This window comes from Aulonocara stuartgranti (assembly GCF_965226115.1).
Source record: "Aulonocara stuartgranti genome assembly, chromosome: 11".
Lineage (NCBI taxonomy): Eukaryota > Metazoa > Chordata > Actinopteri > Cichliformes > Cichlidae > Aulonocara > Aulonocara stuartgranti.
In genome coordinates, this window is record NC_138947.1 from 9,944,979 (window position 1) to 9,972,273 (window position 27,295).

The 27,295-nt window shown below is 38.3% G+C and overlaps 1 protein-coding gene across 1 annotated transcript in view; it reads right to left on the minus strand.

The window, feature by feature from the left end:
• LOC309717543 (dynein axonemal heavy chain 11) overlaps positions 1 to 16,289 on the minus strand; it is a 41,064-nt gene extending 24,775 nt beyond the window's left edge. The window contains exons 1-38 of the mRNA XM_082552204.1: positions 15,864 to 16,289; positions 15,342 to 15,485; positions 15,036 to 15,229; positions 14,762 to 14,951; positions 14,564 to 14,663; positions 14,214 to 14,425; positions 13,843 to 14,064; positions 13,594 to 13,761; positions 13,345 to 13,461; positions 13,120 to 13,257; positions 12,907 to 13,022; positions 12,606 to 12,801; positions 10,082 to 10,186; positions 9,553 to 9,948; positions 8,628 to 8,960; positions 7,907 to 8,161; positions 7,627 to 7,796; positions 7,325 to 7,547; positions 7,081 to 7,197; positions 6,914 to 7,000; positions 6,669 to 6,827; positions 6,361 to 6,444; positions 6,074 to 6,232; positions 5,852 to 5,974; positions 5,410 to 5,532; positions 4,678 to 4,902; positions 4,502 to 4,593; positions 4,296 to 4,422; positions 3,582 to 3,734; positions 3,254 to 3,487; positions 2,511 to 2,642; positions 1,664 to 1,824; positions 1,298 to 1,454; positions 1,033 to 1,178; positions 831 to 947; positions 602 to 740; positions 319 to 411; positions 41 to 235 (exon numbers count right to left, since the gene is read on the minus strand). Coding sequence (XP_082408330.1) covers positions 41 to 235; positions 319 to 411; positions 602 to 740; positions 831 to 947; positions 1,033 to 1,178; positions 1,298 to 1,454; positions 1,664 to 1,824; positions 2,511 to 2,642; positions 3,254 to 3,487; positions 3,582 to 3,734; positions 4,296 to 4,422; positions 4,502 to 4,593; positions 4,678 to 4,902; positions 5,410 to 5,532; positions 5,852 to 5,974; positions 6,074 to 6,232; positions 6,361 to 6,444; positions 6,669 to 6,827; positions 6,914 to 7,000; positions 7,081 to 7,197; positions 7,325 to 7,547; positions 7,627 to 7,796; positions 7,907 to 8,161; positions 8,628 to 8,960; positions 9,553 to 9,948; positions 10,082 to 10,186; positions 12,606 to 12,801; positions 12,907 to 13,022; positions 13,120 to 13,257; positions 13,345 to 13,461; positions 13,594 to 13,761; positions 13,843 to 14,064; positions 14,214 to 14,425; positions 14,564 to 14,663; positions 14,762 to 14,951; positions 15,036 to 15,229; positions 15,342 to 15,485; positions 15,864 to 16,079 — 6,318 coding nt within the window. The 5' untranslated portion in view covers positions 16,080 to 16,289. The remainder of the gene's footprint in view (positions 1 to 40; positions 236 to 318; positions 412 to 601; positions 741 to 830; positions 948 to 1,032; positions 1,179 to 1,297; positions 1,455 to 1,663; positions 1,825 to 2,510; positions 2,643 to 3,253; positions 3,488 to 3,581; positions 3,735 to 4,295; positions 4,423 to 4,501; positions 4,594 to 4,677; positions 4,903 to 5,409; positions 5,533 to 5,851; positions 5,975 to 6,073; positions 6,233 to 6,360; positions 6,445 to 6,668; positions 6,828 to 6,913; positions 7,001 to 7,080; positions 7,198 to 7,324; positions 7,548 to 7,626; positions 7,797 to 7,906; positions 8,162 to 8,627; positions 8,961 to 9,552; positions 9,949 to 10,081; positions 10,187 to 12,605; positions 12,802 to 12,906; positions 13,023 to 13,119; positions 13,258 to 13,344; positions 13,462 to 13,593; positions 13,762 to 13,842; positions 14,065 to 14,213; positions 14,426 to 14,563; positions 14,664 to 14,761; positions 14,952 to 15,035; positions 15,230 to 15,341; positions 15,486 to 15,863) is intronic.
• Between the last annotated feature and the right edge of the window lie 11,006 nt (positions 16,290 to 27,295).

Below are 27,295 nucleotides of genomic sequence, written 5' to 3' on the forward strand. Positions count from 1 at the left end.
AATCCTTTTTAGAGTAGGTATGAACAGATTCATCTCAAACCTTGAGGATAAATGTCTCCTCTGGCTGCAGCCGAAGATTAAGTGTAGTCTTTCGAATGGCCTTTTCAAATTCTAGGTCTCTTTCTCGTTCTACTTCCATGTCTGGGAACAGGTCTCCCAGCAGTCCCATGAAGATAGGCACATCCTCTGTCACAATTTTAGACATGTTGAAGTCCCGCAGTGCACGCATCAACACCTTGGTATTAAAATGAGTATGAGATCAAATATCAGCGTGAGATATTAGATAAAATATGACATAAAATGCACATATCAGTTCACCTGATCCTCTACTCTTGTTTTGTCTCTTCTTCTCAATGCCCCTGCCAGAACCAGAACAGACTTGACAGCACGCAAACCCCAATCATAGTGGTCCTGATAAACAAAAAATAACAAAAGAAAATGAAAATGTGCATTCCCACGTTTACACTAACCATAAATCCAAACAAACTCCTAGTGCTTTGCTGTGCTCCTGAGGCAAATCTAGAAAGATTTATTACTGGTGCCCTCTGTTCTAATTCAACAATGTGAAATGTTACAGAGCTACTAAGTGTCTTACTCATACCTGCTTGGAGAGCAGTTCCTTGCAGAGAGTGTACAGAGTGATGAACTTCTTGGCTAAAAGCTTAGCATCACGGAAGCCTTCTGCCACGAGCATGATCTCACAAATGAGTTCAGTGTCTGGCACCACCATGGCACAGGGCCTACAGGAGGACAGACAAAGCACACGGTGAACTCTCTGCTGAAAAATGACATTTTATATATATTTAAAAAGGTGGGTGCATCATTCCCACCTGAAAAGAGACTTGAGGTTCTCAGGTAGCTCCGTCCTCCCTGCATAGCCAGGATTCATAGTTATGAAAATCCCAACCGAGTGTTTTAAAGCAATGTTCTTGTCGAGGAACAGGAACCTGTGAGGTGGCACACACTGTTAACTTATTTTTTAAGTAAAATTAACATGATGTAAACTTCATGTATTCTTCTTCAATTACCCACCTTTCCTTTTTAGATCGAATGGCGTCCTGAATGGTTTTAACCTGCACCGCTACAACCGACAGAACATCCACGGGGATACGATTGAATTCATCAAAGCAGCCCCATGCTCCAGTCTGTGCCAGACCCTTGTAAATATTTCCAATGGACTAAACATAAAAATAAGCATCACAGAAATTTTGCATTAAAATATATTTCTTTACTGAAACCTCTAAATGAAAACATAAACTGACCAATGGCAATAACTCTGATGTAGGGAATTTCGCACCTTGTAGTCCATCTGTTCAGAACAATTGAAGACGTATACCATGACACCCATGGCTCTGCCAAGATCCTTTGTGGTCTCAGTCTTCCCTGTTCCAGCAGGGCCTGACGGGGCCCCACTCATGTTCAGGTGGAGTGACTGAGTCAAGGTGATGTAACACCTACAATGTGAAAGGTGAACATAATTTTTTTTACACAATTAATGTTGTGTATTGTCTGCAAAGAGTAAAAGCAGATAAGCATAAGTAGAGAACACAGAGAAGAGTCAGAGAGGGAGGACATGCAGATGGTCTAAGTGACAGAAGAGGGTGAGATGGAGGCAGATAATCTCACTTAAGAGAGCAGCCAAAGGAAAAACAATAAGAGTCACCGGTCTGTCAGAGGAGTGATGACCAGACGTGGTGTATTTCCAAGATACTCATAAGAGTAAATGAACTGAGCATCACAGATGTTGATGTAGCAGTGGCGAAGCTGCTCACTCCAGTAATGTCGAAGCTGGGAAAGCCATGGGAAGGCCTGTGAGGTGGTGACCTGTAAACACACATGGCTCATATCAAATGTCATCAATGAAAAATGCCACACAAATACTGAGATGCTATGACTATTTTCTTTAAAAGAATTATACCTTTGAGTGTGCCACGTTACGATATCAGTTAGTCAAATTCCAACTCAAGCTGTTTTAAATTAATAAAAAAAGTAATTTGTACATTCGATAATTTTTAATCCTACAACTGTTTACAACTTGCATAGTTCCCATTTCTGTATAGCTGTATATCCCAGATTCTGTAAAGTTATTTATTTCATATTCTGTATAGTTTTTCATATTTATATCCTGTTCATATCCTGTACATAGCTTGTACTCACTACAGCCTGTACATACTTATAGTTATAGAATATTCACAACATACTTCATACCGTGTACATTATAACATACCATAATAGACCCATTTCTGTAATATACTCACATATCTATATTATTGCTAATATATATTGTAATATATCTATATCACTAAAGCACTTCTGGATGGATGCAAACTGCATTTCGTTGCCCTGTACCTGTGCATGTGCAATGACAATAAAGTTGAATTCTATTCTATTCTATTCTATTCTAATTTGTTCTGCACACATACAGTAAGAGTAAAGCTTGCATAATACCAAAGTTAGCTCAATCAGACTAAAATGAGATGGCATGCAAGAAGTTATTCATTTGTTTTAACCTTTTTAGCAATGAGGCTGGCAACAATGTCTCTGGCATGGACATCAATGGTGCATACAGTCATGATCTTTTGCCTGTCTCCTGAGCTCAGCTCTCCAAGTAGCATGCCAATCAGCATGTTGAGTTGAGAAACCTATAGGTGGGAAACAACAACTTCAAAGCAAAGAGGAGAAGAGAGTAACACAAATTCACACAGGAGATCATTTCCCTCAAACTGATATTAACATTTCTTTTTTTCCTGTCACTTGCAGGTCATTTACCAGCATTACACGAATGTCTACTTTACATATGATCAAAAGCAGTCTAGTGTTCTTGTTTTTACTAAAAGATAATTGGAAATCATTTGTTCCTGTTCCTGTGTGACAGCAGATCCAATCAATGCAATGCCGTGGGTTGATGGGGGAGAGGGAGATTATTCAAACAGCAGCCAAGGACATGTTAACCTTTAATGGTACCGATGAAAGTGACAAGAGTGATAAAACAACTCTGATCAGAGTCGACGGTGAGGCTCCTGAAGCCCAAGTCAGGTCAGATCATATGCACAGTATATGCAGACACTATGTATAATACAGATCATTGAACACAGCATGTCGAGAGCATGACATCAAATCGAAACTTTCTTTTCTTTGAAAATATCACATTAACCTTAAAAAACATTAATATATGACAAACACCTTTTAATGGCAAAACTATTTTGCCACTATTTAAAACTAAAGCCTTAAAATGTCAGTTAAGCTCCCATACCTGTTTTTTATTGTAGTCTTTTAGCGCCGACTCAAATCCTTCTTCCAGTCTTTTGAACACAAGTTCCATATCATTAGTCCACCAGATCTGTGATCCAGCGAGAGCAACTTGGGCAGGGAAATCGAGAATCCACTGCTCTCTGGGTCTGTCCTCGTACACGGACACAGCCTCGGATAGGTGACCCTTGACACATTCCTTCATAGACTCTTCGAGACGACTGAGCCATGCCTCAACCTAACGGGAAGTATTTTTTTTTAAACAAACGATTCAGCTACTTTGTGATGTGTGATCGATAATTTACATTCGCTGATGATGAATATGATCTTACCGGCCCACGACACAAACATTCAGTCTGGAATGGCACAAATTCCCTCTCTTTGCTATACATGCCCACAGCAACTTTAGGATTACTCAGCTGCTCGTTTTTGCTGAACTCAAGATCGGTCAAGTTGTCAAAAATCTTTGAGAGATGGACGGTCACCTACAAAAGACAGTCAGTCGTATTTGCGCATGATGGACACATTAAGCACAGCAATTATTACGCAGGCTAGACACTAAAATAAAATAAAAGGATTTGCATGTTTCAACTCTAAACGGGTGCTCAAACACTTTTTACTACAAGCTACATTTGCCCATTTAGACACACATTCACCCTTCAAGTTTTTTTCTGTCATGCACACACTCTGATGGATGCATCAGGAGCAATTTGGGGTACAGTATCCTCCCCACAGAAACCTGAACATGTGAGGATCTGGAGACCAAAGCACAGACCTTCTGACTTGATGGGCAAACAACTAATTTTGTTAAAAAAATCCCTGCACAACAAACTCAAAAATAAACAACCTATCTTAGACCAAATGCATATGCATGCATAAGTACTATAAATGCACAGTGCACTCAAGCGTTTTGAAAGTCCCTATTGGACAGGCCTACACCCCAGGGACCTGTCCATAACGCCAACGCTGCCTTCTGATAATTGAATGACCTGCTCTATATCCTGAGCCACAGCTGCCCCAAAGAAGGGAAAGTTTACTGAATTTACTTCTCTGGGACGACTTCCTTTAGAGAGGATGTCCAACAAGTCTGCGGATGAAATAAAGTAGAATCGTGGAAATGCGAGTCTTTTTGTTTCCAGGTATTCAGTAAGAGCTTTTTCACATAATGCCAGCCTGTCGGAAAGATTGAATAGGATCAGTAGGCAGGAAACCTTCAAGCGTATAACACAAGTTTGATGAAAACAGCATGAACCTTTTTTGTAGATCCTCTAACTTCTCCAGTAGATGAGGTTTGTTAGTGGCCTCAATTACATTTTTAATGATGGCACTGCCCAACATTAGCTCCTGAAAGAACAAACATTCCCATTGTTACAAATGGTGACAAGAACATAATTTGCAGCTCTACACAAACTGTGTATACATGCAGACCTGAAATTCTGCATCTATTGCTTTGAATCTGTGTGTATCTGCAGGCAGTTGCTGGCAAATGTCATCACAGCCTTTGAAAATGCTTTCAAGGTAGGCCCATGTCCTTTGGACCTCCATCCAGACCATGAACACAGAGTCAGCCACCGTCAACTGTTTTTGTAGTTCCACTACCTGGTGCAGGAAGTGATCTGTGTGCTTATTCTGAAAGACACTCTGGAGCTGAACCTTGAGAATAAGGGAAAAGAAGAATAAGCATAAAGAATGTGCTCTAATGTAAAATTAAAGTGCAGCAGATAGAATCAAACCTATCCTAAAGAAAAAACATATTTTCAGAATTGGACACCATTACACGTATCAGCTGCATTTGTAAACATCTTCTACCTCATCAGCATGCCAAGCCAAGTCAAATTTAAATATTTAAACAAAGATGGAGGCACTAAAGTGTCAGGAGTTCTAATTGCTGGCTGTAACCCCCTCAACGCATCTGGTGTACATGTTCAAAGATCGCCACGGTGCAACAATGCCCTGTGTTGTCCAGAAGCTATAAATCTTGGGACTCAATAGGGACCTTTCTGCTCTCAGCCATGCTATTAGACACTCAAATGGGGAAGGCACGTCTGTGATCTCATCTCTATTCAGCACTTAACTATCAGAGATTCTCACAGACAGCTGATCTTGAGAACAAGCTCTTGTTCTTTTGTAAAATAACTTACAGTAACTTAAGACATCTACCTGATGATCCTCAAGAGTTTCAATGAGTTGTTCATCACATTTAAGCAGTGGCACAGAGGTCTGGTAATGCTCTTCATATGAAAACTCCATTGACATCCACGTCTGACTTATTTCTGTTACAACCTGAAATATAAACAGTGAATAGTGTTGATAGCAAATAGAAGTTTACCAATAAACTAACTTCACAAAAAGTGCTATTAGTACAGCTGCATGTCTTATTTATTTGTTTAGCACATCTCTTTAATGTGAAATTCTGTTTCTAATAACTTCCAAGGGGGGTAGGGACTAATAAGTGTATACTTCTGCATACTCCTTTTCAAACAAAAGAATGGAATGATATTTTGTAATGATTGTGAAGGCACATGTTTGAAATAAAAATGAACTGAACTGAACTGAATTGAAAATATGTCCAACATGTTTGTGTTCATAGCTGAAGAAAAACCTTCTCTATTGCCATCTCTTTGACTGCCTTTTCCACTATGTTGCGGACTTCATCTTCAAACAAATGGAGCTGTAAAACCAACAGGTCCTCCAAAGTGGTACTATCTGTCACAGTGAAATCCATCTATAAAAATAGTAAAAAAGTGTAACATGTTTATTAAGCAAAGCAAAATATACAACGAGATCTCCTACAAAAAGGCCTCTGCTTTATGAATTTATGCACCTGTGTTGTTCTAATTAGCTGGACCCAGTGACGCTCTCGTATTGCCGGGTTCTGCAGTTGACTCACAGCCTGCAGTGACGTCAACAAGTTCTTTACATAAAGGTCTAATCCAGAATACACATCCCACAAGCGAGCTTCTTTGTCAAGCTTTTGTATGTCCTACACAAACAGAAGGTAGGTAAACATAATTAGTTATTAGGGGCATCTGTTACAAACAGCAATGGCGCGTGACAGCAAGACAGCAGGAGAGATGAGCTGGTGTGATGTAGCACTGTTGGTGACCTTACCTTGGCAAGCCTCCTCAATTCTGCATCCATCTGGTCCACGTTTATCTGCCTCCATTTGGTCATTGTCCAGTTTTCCACACTGCTCTGTATAGATAAAGACACATGGAGAAGGGTCAGTGGGTTAAGGCTATTTAATAGGGACATTTAGAGGCTACAGGGTATTCAAAGTCTCAAAGAGGACAGCCAGGTCAAGTCATTTATGTATTGGGGTATTGTGGTAGGGTGATGAGACCTAGAGTTGTTTTTTTGTTTTTTCAATTTCCCCATGAAAAAAATGACATTTAAAAATCACTGATAAATCAACCTACTTGCACATATACAACAATGTCCCACAGTTCTTTGAGAATCGTAATCTCTCGCCTGCAGAGCTTGATGTCTCTGTAGTCAGAAATGGAAACATCAAGTAGACTGGCAGACTCTTGCAGCTCTGCTACTTCTCTCTCCATATCCCGGATTGCTTTTTCTGACTAGAAAACAAATGGCAGTTGTCATCCAAAAAGGTCAAATAAAATGCTGTTTTAATCCGATAGTCAAGCAATGATTAAAAACCTACTTTCTCAAGACTACTGTAAGGATTTACTGCCTTGTAACTGAAGGGTGCCATTGCTCTGAACATGTCTCTGAACTGGGTTTGTTTCACCTGAAAAAAATGTTCATGTTGCTTAACGTATGTTACAATAGTTTCTACACTGTACAATTTTAGTTTTCTCATATGATCACCTCAAAATCCATGCACTGTCTTCTTAAAACCATCACTTCTGTATTCTTCATGGGTGCCACCTCGTGCCTTACTCTTAGGGCCAGTTTTTTAGCCCCACTCCATTTCTCTGGAAGTTCCTGTTGACAAAACTACAGTTATCACTCGGAGCACGAAAGTACACATAATGAATATAGTAATCTGATTCTTTGTGGATAAATTACTGTTTATGATTACATTGCTGTAGTTGGCTCACTCTTTTCCTACCTCCATTTGCCAGTAGATATGGTCTGGTATGGTCACACCATATTGTTCCAGGAGGATCACTGTTTCTCTAAGAGGCTCAAACATCTTGTCTGTGGCATTCTGTCTGTCCTTTACAGCTAACAGGTGACTCATCACTTCCACAAAGCCATGGTTGTCATCTTTAGCTATAGGTTGTCTTAGCCCTTCAACAGTAGCTTGGATAAACTTCTGCAGCTCATCAAGACTGAGTGGGAAAAGTTAGAGTAAGAACAACTGATCCTACAAATTTGCCAGAACTTAAAATCTATGCCAATAAAATTTACCTGTGGGTGACATTGTTCAAGAGATGCTCTTTGAAGAGCCAGCTCCACCTTTTTAGTGTGTTAAGAAGGCTGACTTTAAAGTGCTTGATGTCCACCCGAAACCAACCATCAAAAACTCTGAAGTCTTCAAAGTGGGAAATTTCATCATGCAGATCCTCATAATAATCGATCTATAAAATTAAAACCACAACAGGCATTGAAATTAAAAATAAAAAACAAAAATAAAACTCAAACTCCCGTGAATTGCAAGAATTTAGCCCAGAGTTTAAACATTTTTTACTTGTTCTTTGAAGTTATTGATTGTAGGAGGATTGTCAGGGAGTGCATCTCCTGTACAGGCTTCCATCTCCTCTGATGTGAGTGCACGTCCATACAGGAGAAACTGCCTGAGAAACTCTGCCCTGTCATCTTGCCACAGATGAGTATAACAATCAAACTTTGTCTGGTAATTTATTGCTTTCTTCTGGACGTTCTCCACTCGCTCCATTATTTCCTGTCTCAGGTCCAGCAAGTCTAGCATGCCATCCATTACATCCTGTAAGAGTTATATTACATCAAACAAAACATCAGGAATAGCTACCATTTGTAGAAGAAAACACAGCAATGAGTTTGGCAAGTTTAGTACACCAAGGAAATACATGTTTCCATTTTTCACATATTTTAAATTTAGCAATGTGCAAATATGACATTGTGAAATTAGACTGCGACTGATAACACCCTGGATGTAACAGTACTTCACTTATAACACAGCAACACAGTCTACCACTATTCTCCTTTTGACAGGGAGGCTGTACTCTTCGCTCTAGTAGGAACATATTTACGATGTAATCTGGGAACATTTTAGCACATATAAAAGTACAATGACAAATAATAACTAGCAAGTCATTCAAATTGTGCAATTCTAAAAGTGTGACTTTTGCAGTAAAAGCAGAGAAGACATCTCCTAGTTTTTGTCAAGTGTATAAGAAGCCTGTGCTAATTCAAACATAAAAGAAGCGTACCTGATAGGTCTCCATGCTAAGATGAGCAGCCACTCTCCTGATATTCACTGAAGTCTTGAATACATCTGCAACCAGCCCCTCTATCAGTTCATAGAGGCTATCTCCTGCATCTTTCTCCATTGAGGGACAGAAAGTCATCTTTGAGCCATTGAGGATTAGCTTCGCCTCAAACAGTGGAGTCTGGTTCAGGCCTGCCTCCATGTTTTCCACGAGGAAATGAAGAGAGCGACTGATGTAGCTGAAGAGCCCTTCAACAACCATGTCATCCAAATATTCCAGGTAGCACTGCCACTCTTCTGAATCCGGATCAGCATGGAAAAGAACCATGTTCTCCTGAGTAGAAGTAGAGTATTAGAATAATATTTAGCTTCTGCTTGTAATAATTTCTATTTCACGTGATTTTTGAAGCTCTGCTTGGGGGGATTTATCTATTCCACAACAACTGGAGTAATTTTATTTTATTGGCTTCTTAAGTGCTTAAATATGTTAATACTATTTATATCAAGAAAAATACTTCCAGAATGTCAGAGTAAAAAGATGATTGTGATTATAATTAAAAGTTTTTAAGCTAAGAGCATTAGCAGCTCCATGTTGCATAAAAATTAATGTTAAACAATACAGGACATACACCAAAGAACTTAGATTTGAATCTATGGTATCATATGCAAGTCATCTTCATAATGAAACTAATGTGATGTTTAATTAAGCTGCACATAAATTCAAGGTTTAAATAAAATGAACAAAAAGTAACTAAACAAGGTTTTAAACTGTCAGTGAACAGAACCAATAATGTGCTTTAATCTAATCAAGGTGAATGCTGTTTTTAACCATACCAACAGAAACATACATGTTTCAGTGCTTACTTAGCTATTCACAGAAAATCTATAATGGCTCAGTTACTCTTCACAGATCCAGCCACACACACCTGCACCAGCCCATGTATATAGTCTCCATCATTCTTCGTGGAGCTGTACTTCTTCCTGAAAGAGTCTCCTCTCTCGTCCAGTTGTATGAGTGAACCTTTTTTGTTGTCCTTTCTGCAAAACATGGCCTGTTTGCTCCATCTCTTCATCACACACTGAATGGCATCACAGTTTTCCCTCACTCTATTAACTCGACAGACAAGGTCTTGTACAAGGTGTTTGGTGTTGTTGATGAAGCTCCAGCAGTCCTCGTCCTGCCACGTCAAGCTGGTCTCTGCTCTCGACAGCTGCAGGTCTACTGACTCCAGCTCAGCTCTGATGAGAGGGAGTTCCACCTCTAACACTGTCTGCTTAAGCTCGTTGTACCACTGTACTAACAGCTGCAAACCGTTCACATACTGAAAAATACAAATGTGAGCAAATGATGCATTTAGGGCCAATAAAAAATAAAAAATAAAAAATAAAACAAAACTGCTGTTTAACTTTGATGGGTGACCTTGTGTGGCCCAGTTCTAAAATGATTTTTCAAACCTTTGTGAACATTTCACGCTTCTCAAAAAGAGCCAGTGCATCTGGAGGTATGGTGATCTCACTCACAGTCTGAAAATACTTCACATCCTTTAAGGCCTCAGTCAGCTGAGAAGTAAAAGAAATTACTGATTAATTTAATTGAATTAATTTAAATGTAATACTATAATTACTGTAGCATTTTTATGTATATATGCCTTTTCTCCTCCTTAATGAATGGACTGATCTGAAGAAAACCTTGCACGAACATCATCACACATGCAGCTTAAGGGTCATCAAAATTGACATTCACAACAAAATTTTGTTTGACCACTAAATACATAAAGTATTATTTAAAATGCACCCCAGGCCTGGCAGAAACTGCCAGTAATGCAGGTAATAACTAGTAATAGCTTGTAATAATAATAAAAATTCGGATTCATTTATTTTACACACAAAAGTCAAAGGCATCAGTAAGTGGCATTTTAGCTGAAAACATCCAGAAATAAGGTACTGCAGAGGGGCAGCAGCACTAAAAGCCTTGTCAGTTCAGTTCAAATCAATTTTATTTACACAGCGCCAAATAGCAACAAGACTCGTCTCAAGAAGTTGTATATTGTAAGGTTGACCCAACAATAATACAACAGAGAGAAACCCAACAGTCATATGACCCCCTATGAGCAAGTGCTCTGGCGACAGTGATTCCACAGAAGAGATGCCTGAAAATTGAAGGCTCTCCCTCCCATTTTACTTTTAAATACATGTAAGCCTACAGAACTCCATAATTAACCTTAGTGAAGAGGGCACTCCATTTACATGGACAAACTGGAGTGTATTAGATAGATATGATTCTGATTAACTAACACAGCTGGGTCAAGAGATGGCTTTTTAAGTAACGGTTGAACTACTGCCAGCTTGAAGGCCTGTGGTACATAGCCAATTATTATAGATAGGTTGATCATATTTAAGATTGAAGCATAACATCATGGTAAGAATTCTTTGAGCAGTCTTGTAGGAATGAGGTCTAAAAGACACGTTGATGGTTTGGAGGAAGTAATTACTGAAGTTAACTCAGAAAGATCAATTGGAGTAAAAGATACTAAATAAATGTAGATAATGTTACATCTGTGAGATGATTTTGAGTAAGGTTTAAATTTTTATTTGTGAACAAATTCAAGGAATCATTACTAGTTAACGTTAACAGAGCTCTGACTTTTTGTCAGCCAGACTACAGTGCTGAGGAGAAATATAGGGTTATTCTTTATTTTCTTCAATCAATGATGAATATTAAGATGTTCCAGCTCTACAGAGGGCTTTTTTTTTTTTTTACAAAGCAGCAAACAACTTTTAGGCTAAATGATGATCTTCTAAATTTGTGATACACCATTTCCTCTCCAGCTTACAAGGTGCATTAATGCATTTGAGAATTATATTCCTTTTTCACAGGAGCTACAGCATACAGAGCCACACATATTGAAGAAATAAAATTATTAACAAGACCTCTGTCGGAGTGACATTCAGGAGTAAAAGTCAGTGAATTATATAATTAAACCTATTTACAGCACTTTCAGAAAGATATCTGTGTTGAAATCTATTCCTCACTGCTGTGTAATCAATTATTGTAAATGTACGTTATTAGAAAATGATCAGACAAGAGAGGGCTTTCAGAAAACACTTGTGCTTACTTAAATGTTCAGTTTCTATGCCACATGTTAGAACAAAATCTAGAGTGTGATTAAAGTGGTGAGTGGGTTGTCTAATAGCACACCCACCTCCACGTCCAGAAGAGTGAGGCTTCTATATCTACAAAAGCCTGGTCATGTCTAACTTGAACAAAAAAAAAAAAAAATCTATATTCCTGTCCTTGATTATGTATAAGTAATACTCTGCTACTGATAAAGCAGGTATGCGAAAGCATAAACATTGATATGCTGTGAGTAGGTAATGGGTAAATGGTAAATGGCCTGTATTTGTATAGCGCTTTTACTAGTCCCCCCTAGGGACCCCAAAGCGCTTTACACAGCTTTGAGCCACGATCGCCCGATCTGATCACGATCTGAAATTGACATGAAGAGGATCAAGGAAGACTACAAGAAGAATTATGGCAAAACACTCTACCAGGACATTCTGGATGACACCGCAGATGATTACGAGAAGAAGTACTATTAATTCTGGTGCAGAATTATTGGTACTATCAACACCAGGTTGCCAGGGCAACAGTGTTTGTTGTGATGGTGTTGGCACCTATCAGGGAAAACTTTGTATCAATTTACAGAAAAAAAATTAAGGAATAAAATAACTAAATATGGAAATGTGCTCCTTCCACTGCAACACTGCTACTATTTTTGTACTTTGCAAACTGTGTCAGCAGTATGATTAAAAGTTTGAGGTAAGAAATAATGATTCTTGGATCATTTGAATTGTATTCTTTGAGAAGTTTTTAGGGATCTTGAGGGTGCCTTAGCAGTGGGCCACTGCATGCTCTCAGTCAAAGAGTAAGTTGAGCATTGAAAGGTGTACACTTTCATATTTCCATGAAATTGGTTACCTTTGGATTAAAGTTGACCGAAATCAGGCCAGAAGAGGTATTTCTGGAGATAAGTGGCTGGTTCAGGTTAATCAGGCACGTCTGTTCTAAGCCACAGCACCAGTCAGAGTAAATGTCCTTCTCAAACTGGTCTAGTAGATTCAAGATCTCTGTGTACATGCTGTACTCGGTAACCATGTCTACTCCTTCTGCAGGCCTGGAAATATGAAAAATAAATCTCTTTCTGTTCAATAATATAATCAATAAAGACAAGAAGTGTAACTTATGCTTAGAACATATTCTAATTTTTGTTTTTACTGACTTGCCAAAAAGCAATCTGAATTTTTCCCACGGTCTTTGAATGCGTTCTCTGAGCATTTTTGCCCACTTGAAAGCTCCAGATGTGTGTGCCATGTTCTTCACCAGACTAGTTTCCATCTGTAAACACAGTGAGATTATAGAAAAAAAATCTAATTAACAATATCTATTGTGCAGTGAATGCATACTGCTAGTATCCAGTTTTAGCTTGGAGTACCTGATTAAGCTGTAATTTCAATAGATGTTTACACGTCTCCAGCTCTTCTCTGAAATGTTGCTGTAGCAGAAGGAAGTTGGGACCAAATATCTGTCTAATCTGTCTTTTCTCCAGGAAGGGTCCAGCAATAGTTAGCATCTACGGGCCGAAACACTCTGAGTCTTTGTTGTTCACCATTCACTTGGTAAATAATGCATTACCACACTAGCATGCAGTCTTACTTACTTTCATTGCTGACTCGAGGCCTGAACAATCCTTGAAAGCCAAACACAGAAAGCGAGCAAGGCGGCATTCAATGTCCGCAATCTTAATCTTGAAATTCTTATACTCACTTTCAAAACCCTAATGAGAGAAACAACAGTTCAACAGTATTTAATGATGAACACTAGTGCATCCATGTGTATTATAATAATATTAAAATAATCCTTATGATTATTATTATAAATCCCAAAAAATCTTTATTAATAGTATCACCTGAGAGTTCAAGTCAAGCGGGCAGTTTTTACTGTGGATCAGTGCTTGGCAGAGGTCACTGAAATCTTTGTGCATCTTAGCAGCATGCTCACTGTAGAGTTTCCCTTTAGTTCCACCAAATTGCAACTTTTCCATTCTCTTATAGTGTAGCATGATTTCAAAGAATTCCTATCAGGAAAAAAATGATCAGGAAACAAAATCACGCACAACATTACTATGACAACCAATAAAGCAAAAATATTATCTCACCTCAAGCTGTTTCATACGATTAAAGAACTGGTTGAAACGTGAGAAAATCAAAGCAGCTGGAAAATCCCAGGGTGCATGTTTCACTTGGCTGGCAAGTCTTTCCCTCTGGGTCTGGTAACTGTCTTTGAAACACCTACAAACCTTTATGACTCTCGTTACCATTTGTAGACTTTCCTCTGGATCCTCTCTGAGAAGCAGATCTGCAGAGAGGTATGTAGAAGCCTACAGGGAATAAGTTTTTGTATCTGTGAATTTGTTCATGCTAGCAGCTAACAGTCAGAGTAACGTCAGCTGTCGGTAGTAGCTAGCTCTTTCTCTGGACCCCCCTATGTACATCTATAAATACAGGTGTTTCAAATGAGAACTTATACCTGTTCAATGAGCAGATTACAGAGTTCCTGCAGTAATACCACGATGCGTGCTGGTCTTTGGTAAGACTGGCAGTTGGTCCAAATGAGGTAAAGCGTGTGAAAAAGTGCCGGCATGTATGTTTGCATGAGTTGAAGCTCTCCGTTTTCCAAATGAGACAGCTGTGCATGTAGTGGCTGTAGATGGAGGTCAATGTCCTCGGCTTCTCGCAGAGCTTTATTTTTTGAGGACAAAAAATATATATCATAATCATATGTTAACCTCTAACTGTATAACAGAGATGGAGGTGATATTATGCTGTTCAAGGCAGACACTACCCATTGTCTTTAAAAAAGTGACACGGTAATCTTACCATCACACACTTTTCCAATTAGCATCTTGATTGCTGGATGATAGCTGCTATCCATCGTCTCTAACATCTTCACCATCATTTGAATAACTGGACTCTGAAGCTACAGCAAGATACAACTTTAGCAAATAGTGACGTAGAAGGAGATGAAAAGATATTAAAACGTGTTTTGGTGAATACCAATGTGGTTAGGAAGTATACCTGATGATAAATGCTCTCTATGTTGTTCTTCCTGGATGCCCAAAACTTCAGTTCTGCACTGGGCCCTGGATTACAGCCTGTTATTAGTTTGTCTGATGAATCCTCCTTTAAAATTTTCTGGATCAGATTTGTCCAGTTGATGACCTGGGTCTCTATGGTATGGGCTACTGCCCTGTCATAGTTTTCATGCCTGAAGGAGGAAAATAGAAGGTGAGTGCTTTACTTAAAATATATAGTGTCAAAGATTACACTGTATGCTTGGTTGTTTTCTTACTTTTCAAAGATGCCGTGTGGCTTTTCCATCCAGTCAGCTGCTATTGGAATAGGGAGGACAGTTTTCCCCATAACCCGTCCCTGCACAACTGAGGTCTGACTGCACATGATTTCCACATGTCGAAGGATGTCTTCAGATATCAGAAGTGGCCAAGTCTGATGGTTTTTGTTGTCGGACAGCAGTGGAACACATATCTTGCGAAGACAAAAACATAACCAATTCACCCAGAACCCACACAGGCAGGTTAGAAATGGAAAGAAAAGCTTCTTTATGGCTTATGTGTATGAAAATGGGTGGCACAGTCACCTGCTTAACTGCACATGACAGCTGCAGGAGAACTGGTGGAGTCAAAAGGCCAAAGAGCAGCAGTTCCCTGCAGTTTTCAGAGGTGACTGGAACAACTCTCTTCTTGAGAATATAGATTTGTTCATTTTTCGCATCTGGTGGAACCTGCGTTTGAAATAATGTGAGATTTTGCAAGACTTTTAAATATGTCATGATGAAACGATTTATTTGTTTCATTTTAAAAGATCTTTGCTAGTTGATGAGTCCATAATAAATACTCTAAGACAGTATTATACAGAATGCGCTTTGGCACTGCATTTTCAAAGCAGACATTTTACCTGTGTAGTAGGAAAATTGCAGGTGAAATCAATCATTTTAATGATGAAGTGCCCCAGTAACAGCAAACCAACATACATAAAAAGAAGAATCTTCCCTAAGTGAAAATTGCCATGATTATACCTGCGAGTTTCCTGCTATGACATGTCAAAATGTCTGCTGTAAGAACACACGCAGCAGACTCTGCAACATCTGTAACAGACATACCTCATTAGAAGCAACCAGACATCCCTTTTTAGAGGAAGAGAAAAATATAAGCGACTGCTTTTCAAAGAAGTTCTTCAGAGGTCCTTGAAACTCTTCGCTGACAGCATTTCTTTGCCATGTCTGGCTGTGCACCCGCAGTAGCCCGCAAACTTTTTCCTCGACAAACTTAACTCTGTGGTCCTCAAGAAAAGACGGACTATTTTTTTCCTCGTCCATGACTACTCTGCCAAGATGGCATGCTTTAGCGCCGCACTACGTTCGAAAAAATCAACTTACTTGCAGCAGTTATACATTATCCATTAGATTCGCTCATGGATAGTGTTAACTTCGCTTTATGTGCTTTTCTAAGAGCGCTGCATAGTAGGGCGGGTCAGCGTTCCGTTGCTTAGCAACGACCTTCAATCACTGCCGGATACGTAAGTGTCAGCCGGCTAGCTTCAGTAAAGACAGGACCCTATTTTAGCTTGTTTAAAATGACTGGAAGTGTAATGATTACTGAAAAGGCCCTATAATGTCGATATAATTCCAGACTATCTGTGATTTGTATTCCACACCAATGCATGGTGGCTTGAACAGTTTGTACCCTGTTTTGGTGTTTTTATTGTTTTTATACTGTGAACCTGATATCCAGGAGTGAATGCTAATTACCTGGTTTTCCCCTTTATCAATGATACCTTTCATGTTAAAATGTGATCTAAACCACTTTCAGCTGTCTCGTTTGCTCTTCTATCACCATTTGTAGTCAGCAAAGAGTCAGAGCCATTTTGCTATAACTACTGGACTATTATTGCAACCATTTGTCCAGTAAACATACTCCAGGCAATTCTGTATTTAAGCTCTAATTTTTGAATTTTGTTCCAATTAGTTGAGCTCAACACACTTCCTACCCTCCGGGTTTAGCCTTAAATGAGAAGTTTGCCTAAATATTATTGCATTTATGTCTGGCATGGTCTGTTACTCACTTTACTCATCATTACTCTATACAATTTGCAGCATTCCAAAGATTCTTGGCTTAAATAAACATTCAAATCTGATGGGCCCGGAAAGATAATGTGCACTCATTACTTTACAGAGTAGGCTCACACAGGCCACTTTTTTAGGTACACCAGTTCAGCCAATCACCAACTCAACCAAATATCTAATCAGTCTATGGCAGCAGGTCAGTGCATGCATGTTGACATTATCAAGATGACCTGCTGAAGTTCAAGCATCAGACTGGGGAAGAAAGATGATCTAATCGTTCATTAACCTGGTCTGAGTATTTCAGAAACTGTGATTCTACTGGGATTTTCCCTTGCAACCATCTCTGGGGTATACAGAGAACAGTCCAAAAAAGAGAAATATCCAGTGAGTCACAGTTCTCTGCCTTGTTGGTGTCAGAGTTGAGAGGAGAGTTGCCAGAAAGCTTTGGGCTGCTAGGAGCAGTAAATCAAATTACCAAGGTATGCAGAAGAGCATCTCAGAACATACAGCATGTTAAAACTTGAAGCAGCTGAGCTATGGCAGCAGAAGACCAGACCAGTTCTCTTGCACTTTCACCACTTCTGCCAGCTAAGAACAGGAAACTGGGGCTTCAATTTGCATGGACTCACCAAAATTCCACAATAGAAGATTGAAAAAGAATGTTGCCTGCTCTGGTAAATCTTTTCTAATAACTGCAGCAACATTTGGATGATACAATCAAAAAATAAACATAAACAACATGGAAGCATGGATCCATCCTGCCTATTATCAACCATTCAGACTGTTGCAGTACATTTTCTTGGCTCACTTTGGGCCTGTTAGTACCAACTAAGCATTGTTTAATACACATCTGACTGGGGTATTGTTGCTTCCAGAAGGATAACACACCATGTTGCAAAGCTTAAATCATCTCAGATCTTTTTCACAACCAGATCTCAGTCCAACAGAGCAGCTTTGGGATGTAGAAGATTCACATGATGGAGGTGCAGGCGACCAATCTGCAGCAACTATCATGTGTGAGGATGTATTACATCAATATGGACCAAAATCTATGAAAATGTTTCCAGCACCTTGTTGAACCTATGCCATGAAGAGAAGCAGTTCTGAAGACAAAAAAGGGATTCAACACACTCGCACTAGCAAGGTGTGCTTAAAAAGCAACCAGTGAATACATGTGTTTCACCCACAGACTGATACGGACACTCACAAGTGACTTTACAACACCTTATTTCAGGGAAGCCTAGGGGTCTGACTGCTTTGATATAACTAAATAAATAACATGCATATTGTAATGTCTGGGGTGCCTGGGAAATTAAATTAACTGAGTGGTATATATTTGCATGTGTGTGTGTGTGTGTGTGTATTCCTTCTTTCTGTGAGTGACATTGTTTTCTTATTTTTCTCACTATAAGAGAAGGTTCCTTGGGAAAAGGAAGAGGAGAGTGAGACAAACTCCTCAGATATGCAGGTGGCACTACCATTTTGGACCTCATCACTAACAATGACAAGACCACCTACGGGAAGGGGATTGCCTGTTGCTATGGTGATAATAACAAGTTTGAAAGCAATGCATTCAAGCAGTTAAGATGGAGATGGCTTCTGATGTAATCCACACACTCATTTTACTCTGAAATCCAGCACAGATGTTAACGTGGTTGACAACATGAGTCATTCACTTTGCCAAGGAATCAGAAACCCTATTAGCCTAAAGTGGACCAGGACCATAAAACCTTCATCACAGTCATCACAGCTAGAGGGAGAGAAAGGCAAACATCTTGGAACCCTTTCCAAGTACAATTACAGCACTGTATAAATGATTGCTTCAACTCCAACAACATAGCTTTGTTGTCAATGTAAAGATAAGAATTTTTTAATTTTACATTCTGTTAACGGTTTCTGATCCAGGAGGTGCTCAGGACAGACTGTGTCACTTTTACCCTCTAAAAAACCAAAAATGATTTCTTATTAAAAAAAACAGTGATGTTCAAACCTGGCACCGTACCTGCCACCTCAATAATTTTCTTGTCAAGGCTTGTTACACTGCTGGGCTAGCCTTCCAAAAATTTCTATGGAGTTGTTGAGTCTGCCACCACAAAGGTGCAAACTGACTGTTTATGCAACTATTCATCAACCTTATTATGGTTAACTAAGCTAATAAAGAATGTGACGAAACCTTTTAGTTAAAATGTTAAATAAAAACTTGACTTAAAAAAAAAAAACCAAACAAACAAAACTAAAACAATTTTGTGAACATGAAAAGCTAAAACAAAATAAAAAATAGAGACTAAAAACTTTTAGCTTTAGTATTTGTAAGTTTGGTTAAAAAAAACTATTTATGAACGTGAAAAAACGTGTTTATGGAGACGTTGGATGTCTGCAACAGTGGGAGTCAACTGCTTTCAAGAAGTTCTGTGTTTTTATTGTAATACTAGACTGATTTTATACTGACAAATGCTCTCCATGCAAAAATAAAATATAACATTAAAATAATAATCAAAAAGACAAAAAAACTAACACTGAAACGAAATACTTTCATACAATAAAAACTAAAGTGAATTCAAAACAAAAAGTCAAAATGAATTAAAATGATAAAAAATTATTAGAAAACACAAAACTATAATAACTCTACTATTTTGAATTATTTAAATCGTGAATGTTAAAACTGTGTATTTGTAATTTTCTATACTCTATATGTGCATTTTCTCATCTGTACTCTAAAATAGGACAAGGACTATTTGTAGTGTGAAGCATCATATCAATGATTGACGGTGTCGAGAGTTTTGTTGACGACGCTGCATTGATTTCTAAGATAAATCACAAAATGGCCCTTCATCAAAACAGTCTGGTCAATCTGGGAAGCACTAGTGACAAAGCAAATGTCTGAGTCTAAAATCAGTTCTGATAGCTGTCTCTGTACTGAAACACAACTTCCATTATATACAACTTCTTTACATCCATACATTTTCTTCTGTTGAGTCATGGTCGCAACAGAAGTAAAGCCTATCCCACCAACACATCATTCATCTCTATAAAAATGTTATCTTGTTGCTGTTTGTGTACATGTCATTGTCTCATTGCATAACCCTGCCTCTCCTTATCTGTGCTGGACTTGTGCCTTGACATTCCCCAGTAGGCAATTTTAATTAAGTTAGTTATTGCAGGGCATTCAGGTTTTCTACACCATATTATGTCTCCTTCACCGCCATGCTTCATAGCTGAGGTTGGGTTTAGGAGCTGCATCTTTTCTCCTCTAATTATAGCATTGTGTATTTTTGCCAGAAAGCTCAGTTTTTGTCTTGTTTGTCTACAGAACACTGAATTAGGCAAGCTTTCTTGTAATTTCATAAGTCAGGCTTGTCCAAAGTCTAGCCCGGGGGCTTTATACGGCCTCTCACTCCTACCTTAAAATGCATTACTACTTTTTTGGCCCCTGGTTGATTTTCCATCGACAAATATGGCACTCTTGTAAAAAAAAAAAAAAAAAAAACAGTCTGGACACCCCTGCTTTAAGTAGTCTTCAGGAATAGTTCTCCAGGCTTCTTGGAGGACATTCAAAGCTCTTCTTTGGCTGTTGGCTGCCTTTTGTTCTGTTTTCTCTTAAGATGATCTCACACTCCTTTAATGTTAATGTCTGGGCTCCGGTCTGCTTTTACTGTGTATTGATAATGACTTGAATGATTTTCCACATCCATCTCTCAGGTCTTGTCCAGTCTTGGCTTTTTCCCTATTTTTTAAGGATATGACTTTCAGATACTGTCGCAGATAGCTTTTTAGGCCTATCATTTCTTCTTCTTCTTAAAGACACACAGTGCTGAGATATGCCAAGGTTTTTTTTACTAATGGAACTTGAGAATCACCTCTTTAGTCAAAAATACTATTTTACACCAGTCAAACTTTGTTATCTTTGGCATTTTGCCTAGATTTGTTTAAAGTAAGGGAAACAAATGATGTGTTTTTAGAACAGAGTGACATTAAAAATGCTCAAAGATACAATTTAAAATTGTTTTTTTCCCCCTCCAAATTGTCTATGAATAGAAACAACAATGGTTCAGCCTTTGAGCTAGATTCCTTTTTCCCCTTGAATGGTTCATAGGTCAGATACAAGGACTGGGCTGAAAATGATTGAAAAAGCACCAAAGAGAAACTTTGAAAGACCTTGAGAAGGCCTGGAGAACTTTTCAATTAAGACTACTTGAAAAATTACAGTCTGGCTCCTTGGAAGCAAAATATTTTAAAATGAGTGGTGGCTCAAGACTCTTGCACAGGACTTTATTCATAAATTGATGGATGGTACAGCTACAGTTTTGTTTTCTCAGTTTGAATATTTAAATCCAAATGAACACTGGGAGTAAGAAAAATACATGTAGCAATGATTCACTTATTATTTCCAGTTTGAACTGTGAGTTATTTCTCAATATGTCTCACGAAGACACAAAAAATACAACTGTGTTTCACTAATTTAGTCAGACTGTGTTTGTTTCTTAGATGATGATAAAACCATGTTTTATAAGCAATGAAGTTGGCAATCCTGGTAATTCCAGGGTTCACAGTTTCTTCCAAGTGTAAATAACAGTGCATCAGGCTGAGTTATCCTTGCAAAGGTTCACTCAGCAACCACACATGTTGTTTCTTATTATGATAAAGAGAAGAGTATGTCTTTGTTAAGGAAATTACTATTTATGTCTTTTCTGGCAATCAATTAGGTTTCCATACCACTGCTATAACACTGAAAAATATCTCTAGAACTAGTAATGGCTATATTTTTGTAGGAATTTTATCAATGGATAAACTTCATTGTTTTTGTTAATCATACGTATTTTAATTTCATTCATCCTTACATTAGTTATTATATAAATTAATTTGCCAGTAAATCACAGAAAGGAAGAAAAGAATCAGGATGAAAAGTACATTTGTATGTGTCGCAAAAAATTTACACATTTCTTAATGCGTTCAAAGTGCAGTCAATTTAGTTTCCAAAAGTGCATTTTTCTTTTCAAAGGAGATGCAATTGGTAAAAAAAACAACAAAAAAAAAAAACAACAACAACCTTAGACTGCCATAAAAATATTCATGAAGTGTTTTAAAGATTCAAAGTACTGCTTTTCTTTCATGTAATTGTGGATGTTTATATGAGTTCACGGTTTTATTTAACACACTGATGTGCTTAAATTATGCTGTAAGATAAATTATGTTGTAAGAAACCGGAATTCTATATAATAATAGATTTTGATCGTCCACACAACAAGATCGCCCTCTACAGGGCTGGGTTAATCGTGAGCTATGCCACCACAGTGTATGACTACTTACAGCAGTACTACAGCTGGAGTCCTCTTTAAAAAAATAAAGTATTATATCATAGATTTAAAAGGGAATTATAATATGAACATCACACGGACGGTCTGACCTTTTCATGAGCTGACACACAAGGCACGAAATATTTTCTCCTCTCATATTTTACTCCTGCTTCTGAAATATGAAATGAATTGCACTGATTGTGCGAGATAAGTCAGAAATTACACAGTTGTTAACATAGGTGTGAGAAAGATGTTTGTAAAACAGTAGTTTTACAAAGTGAGAGATGTGTTTGTAAGTGTGCGCTCTGGCACCGTCAGCGGCGTCCTGTAGAGGGCACTGGCTTTTCTCTTTTGACGAATCGTCGTACAGATCCAAGAGACCCATGCACACAGTGCAGCAAAAAACAGTTTCAGGCAGTTTGTCAGCTTAAACGTTTTTTTTTAGATAGATAGATAGATAGATAGATAGATAGATAGATAGATAGATAGATAGATAGATAGATAGATAGATAGATAGATTGATTGATTGATTGATTGATTGATTGATTGATTGATTGATTGATTTTCTTTTTTCCTTTTTTTCTCCCATTTTCTTATTTTTGACCTAAAGGACAAAAGAGTAGCAAGTGGAACAGCTGGTTGGCAAAAATCCGTTTTGCAACCCATATTTAAAAACACAGACACGTGGTGACCTCCCGTCCACATAGTAATTGATCGCATTGACTAAATAATAATATCTCGTCAGTCACCCCGTCATAAGTTATTGCTCCACCTGTCTACCTACAGACATGACAAACCAGTTTCGATGTGTTGGTGGCAAATAATAGCCTACATGTGGGGGATTTTGCCCTTTAGTGAATTAACGCCTAATGCATGTTAAAAACCGGGACTGCTGTGCGCGCAACCTGTAAGTGGGATCTCTGCTGGCAGTTCACGCTAAATCCTGCAAAATAAACTCTTCGTGTGTTATGTAAGCCCCCGGAATGAACAAATTTGTTAGCCCACACCCGAGGGCATCTGGTGATGGATACGTTGTCCCGGGGGGGGACTGGGAAGCCGGTGGCCTACAACAGCCGTTTATCTTGAAAGGCTCGTTTTAAGTGTCCCTCAGCTGGAAAACAAAAGCTTTAAGGGCAGCCATTACCTTACAATAGTTGTAGAATCACCATTGTTCAGTTAGGTTCACACACATACCTATTAGAGCATATGCTTAGGCTTGGGTTTAAAACCAAGTGGTTTAAGTAGCTTACATGGTTGAAATAAACTAAAAATCCAAAGTTGATAAAACCAAACTAAGACCCCAGGTTTATTTGATCTAGCTGGTCCAGCTGTTTAATAAATTGGTTTAGCAATGAATGTCACTTTTTGATGTTTGTATGCCTATGCTTGTGTCAGTTGTATGTGGTATGGGGTGGAGCTGGGTGTAAGCAGTTAGGTAGGACTCCCCCAGCATGGTCAGGCCACTTGTGTCTGAGGGGCTGGCTTATCCCACTTAATCAGCATCCTGAGAGACTGGCACTGCCCCCATAGCCATAATGCATGGGGTCACTTTGGGCTTCTCAAAATGAAGTGAAGCCCCACCAGACAATGCTGCTGTCAATCAGCCTTAACCTGAGCTGGGCCCTTTATTCCTCATATAGTGTACTTGTGTAATCATTCACTCCATAAATGCAAATTAATCTCATCAATGTTTTGACTAACAGAGGGCAAGGATACATGAAGAGCATTTTTGCATATCAAATGCTTGCATTTCTCACAGTACAGTTTCCTTTTCCTCAGGACTGCATAATGGGCTATAAAGAAGGGCAAATCATGGATGTCCTCGGTGTAGTTTTAATCATGCATACACCTGTTGCAGTGAGAATGTAGCATTTGACAGCAAAACATCCGCATTTTATTTTGCATATATTTAGTAAAATGGCCAATTCAGGATGTCACTGTATGAAGAAAGCTCATTTTACTGTGGTAATCTCAGCCACATGCTGTGGAAAATATATTTATCGAAAAAACTAACAAGATAATGAAGACACAGGAGAACGCTTCCTGCAATTTGCAGTAGCTCTTCCGCTTCGTTTAGACCATAATTTGTACTTGCTTGGATGGCACATACAGTCAGTGGTTTGGGGTTTGTAGCAGTAATATCCCAGGGGCTTCTGTCAGTCCGGCACCATTATAAATGACAGAGCTGAATGAGCCTCCTTGGCTGTTTCTCAACACCCTGGCTTCCTTGGGGCCTTGTGCAGCATTTGCAGAGCGTGTGCCCTTTTGATTTCCTAATCCCAGCACGAGCTGTGGAATGCTGGCTCTCTATGAGATATTCCACTCACAAGCTGTGATTTATGTTCTTGTGGTGCAAGGCTCAATGGTGAGGGGCTCACAGGTGTTGTGGAGCCTCAGTAAAAACTTTTAATATGCACACCTCGTGGTCTCTGGCTGGGCCCGGCACAAGGATTACTGCCATTCAGTGGGGGGATGGGTCAATAAATGTTTAAAATTCATCCAAGACCTTACAGTCTGATGGCCGCTTCAGACACACGACCATGTACGCACAAGATCATTATCAGAACACAGTGCCTAGTTTATTTCAGTATGGTCAGTCTGACTAAAAGACAACAAGTTAAATATATCAAATATGATCATATATAACAAATTAGGGACAAATAGCACATTTTTAGAATACTTATATCTTCTTCCTCTTCTTTTGGTAGGTCCTTTTAGGAGTCCCCACAGTGGATCACCTGCTTCCATCTTGCCCTATCCTTTACATCCTCATTTGTCCCACCAACCCACATACAGAACACAAAAAGCATTGGGCATGAACAATATTGGTTCTTAATTACTGCACTGTTGATGATGCAGTTACTGCCCACTTTAAAATGAAGAGGCTGATCTCTGCACATGCCACAGTAAACTTGTCGGCATAAAATCAAGAGCGCAAACTGAATGGCAACCACCGAAGATTTCAGTGTTTGTCCTCTCTGCAGGTATCATACTATTATACTTAGTTTAACAAACATCATAATTCAGAGGGAAATCATGACTTTATTTTAAGTTAGAATTCTCTGCTGGGGAAATAAAGAGTTAAAAAAAAAAAGTGGTTTACTCCCTACTGGTGTTGCTGTCAGATTAATGAATGAATGTGTGACAATTTGCACTGCAGTGGTCCAGTTATGCTACATTTCATTCAAATTTGTCTTTGAGAGTTTTGGCATGTGTTATGAAAATAAACTTAGAATCAATGCCAATCTCCATAAGCTCAGGGAGCTACTATTTGCAGTGTTGTAACCATTTTTTCATTACTTTTTTTAAAGAACAGATTACTGACATTAACCCTATAAAAAAGTTAACTGCTTTACTATTTCTTGCATAGCTTTTATGATATTCTGCAACATTACCTGAGAAACACAGCAAGTCACTTAATTTCTAGTAAAAAATTCAACATTCATCAATTTACATGAACACATGCAATTTCCATAGTTTCATAAAGATGACTTTTTTTTCCTTAGAAAAGCCCAAAAATCACTTTAGAGAAACAAGTAAAGTAGCTTTACCTGATAGGAACAGTTGTAGCTTAAATTACAATCTTACAAAATAATTTAAATTGCTTATTTTAATGTTACCGCCAGCACTCTTTTTTTTACTATTGCATTTTTGTTACATATTTGCATTTTTCTGAATAAGGTTATAATGCTGACAAAAGAAACAGATGCAGTTCATCATTAAAAGTGAAGATACTAATTATGGCGTATCTTCCCATCAAAAATTCCATTCAGAGATTTATTTGGGTACTTCCTGCCAGTGATCCAGAGTTTGTCATGACATGTTACAGACAACTTCATGTGCACTAACAACCTTCCTGCATGATTTAATAATAGTGATCTGTGTTAATCACCCACCTCCCTTTTTCCGCTTTTCATACTTTGCCGCGGGGAAAATAAACTGCACCAACTTACCTGAAGTGCCTTATCTGCTAATGGCTGCCTCAGACCCCCAGCCCCCAGCTTTCTTTGGCTCGTTTTCAATGCGCAGAGGTCAGGAGAGCCTTTCAGTCATGTACCGGAGTGTGTCGTAGAAGTACAGTGACCTTTTCAACTCTCCTGTGAATCCCTGAAGCTGTTTTGGTTGGGACTGTTTTTCACTGTCACTAGTTTTCATACATTTTTATGTTCTTTAAGTCACAGATGATGATATCTAACACTGTAATATAACACAACGGTCATAGTTTTTATATACCTTCTATCCCTGATATTAATTGTATTCTACTGAGTTTTATTTATCTTCACAACTGATTTTTTATTGTTGCTTTTTATGTGCTGTGAGAGTCCTGGTATTTACTGTATCAAATACTTTTACTATTTCATTTTATTGACTAATTTATCCAATTTCAAAAATTATTGTTTCTTTTTAAGCCAGCTCAAGCATTTGAAGTGCATGTTTTTCATGAAAGGTGTTATGTATAAATAAAGTTGAATTAAGTACCTCTCACAAACTTAAATGTATGCAAACAATGTTTATTTTTAACAGTTTTATCCTCCTTAATGGTACAATTAGCCAGATTGTTAGTTTACTAACAAAACAAACCAACAAATAGAGAAACATTACCAACATTAATACATTACTGAATGGTCTTGTATACTGCTTTTGTATTGTTTTTCTTTTATGATTGGACTGTGTGTACAATTTATTGTTTTTTGTTTGTTTGTTTGTTTTCTTTTTGATGGTGTTTATTATTGTTGTTTTATGGATTTTATGGCATGCTTCGCTGCAACGACGGCTTAGTAAATGTCATTGTATGTGTTTTTCTTGGATGCAATGACAATAAAGTATTTATCAGTTTATCAATTACCAAGAGCATGTAAAGCATTAACATCTACGACCTTAGGTCAAAGACGTCCATGTACTGGCATACTAACCAGCTAACCCCGGCCAATACACTTGGTGTAAAGATAGGAAAGCAGTTTAACATGAGGACGAGAAACTAGCTCTTTCTTTCTTTCTTTCTTTCTTTCTTTCTTTCTTTCTTTCTTTCTTTCTTTCTTTCTTTCTTTCTTTCTTTCTTTCTTTCTTTCTTTCTTTCTTTCTTTCTTTCTTTCTTTCTTTCTTTTAATACATTCTATAAATCTGACTTGGCATAATGTTGAATAATAAGCAGTGGAAAATGAAACAAGGAACACA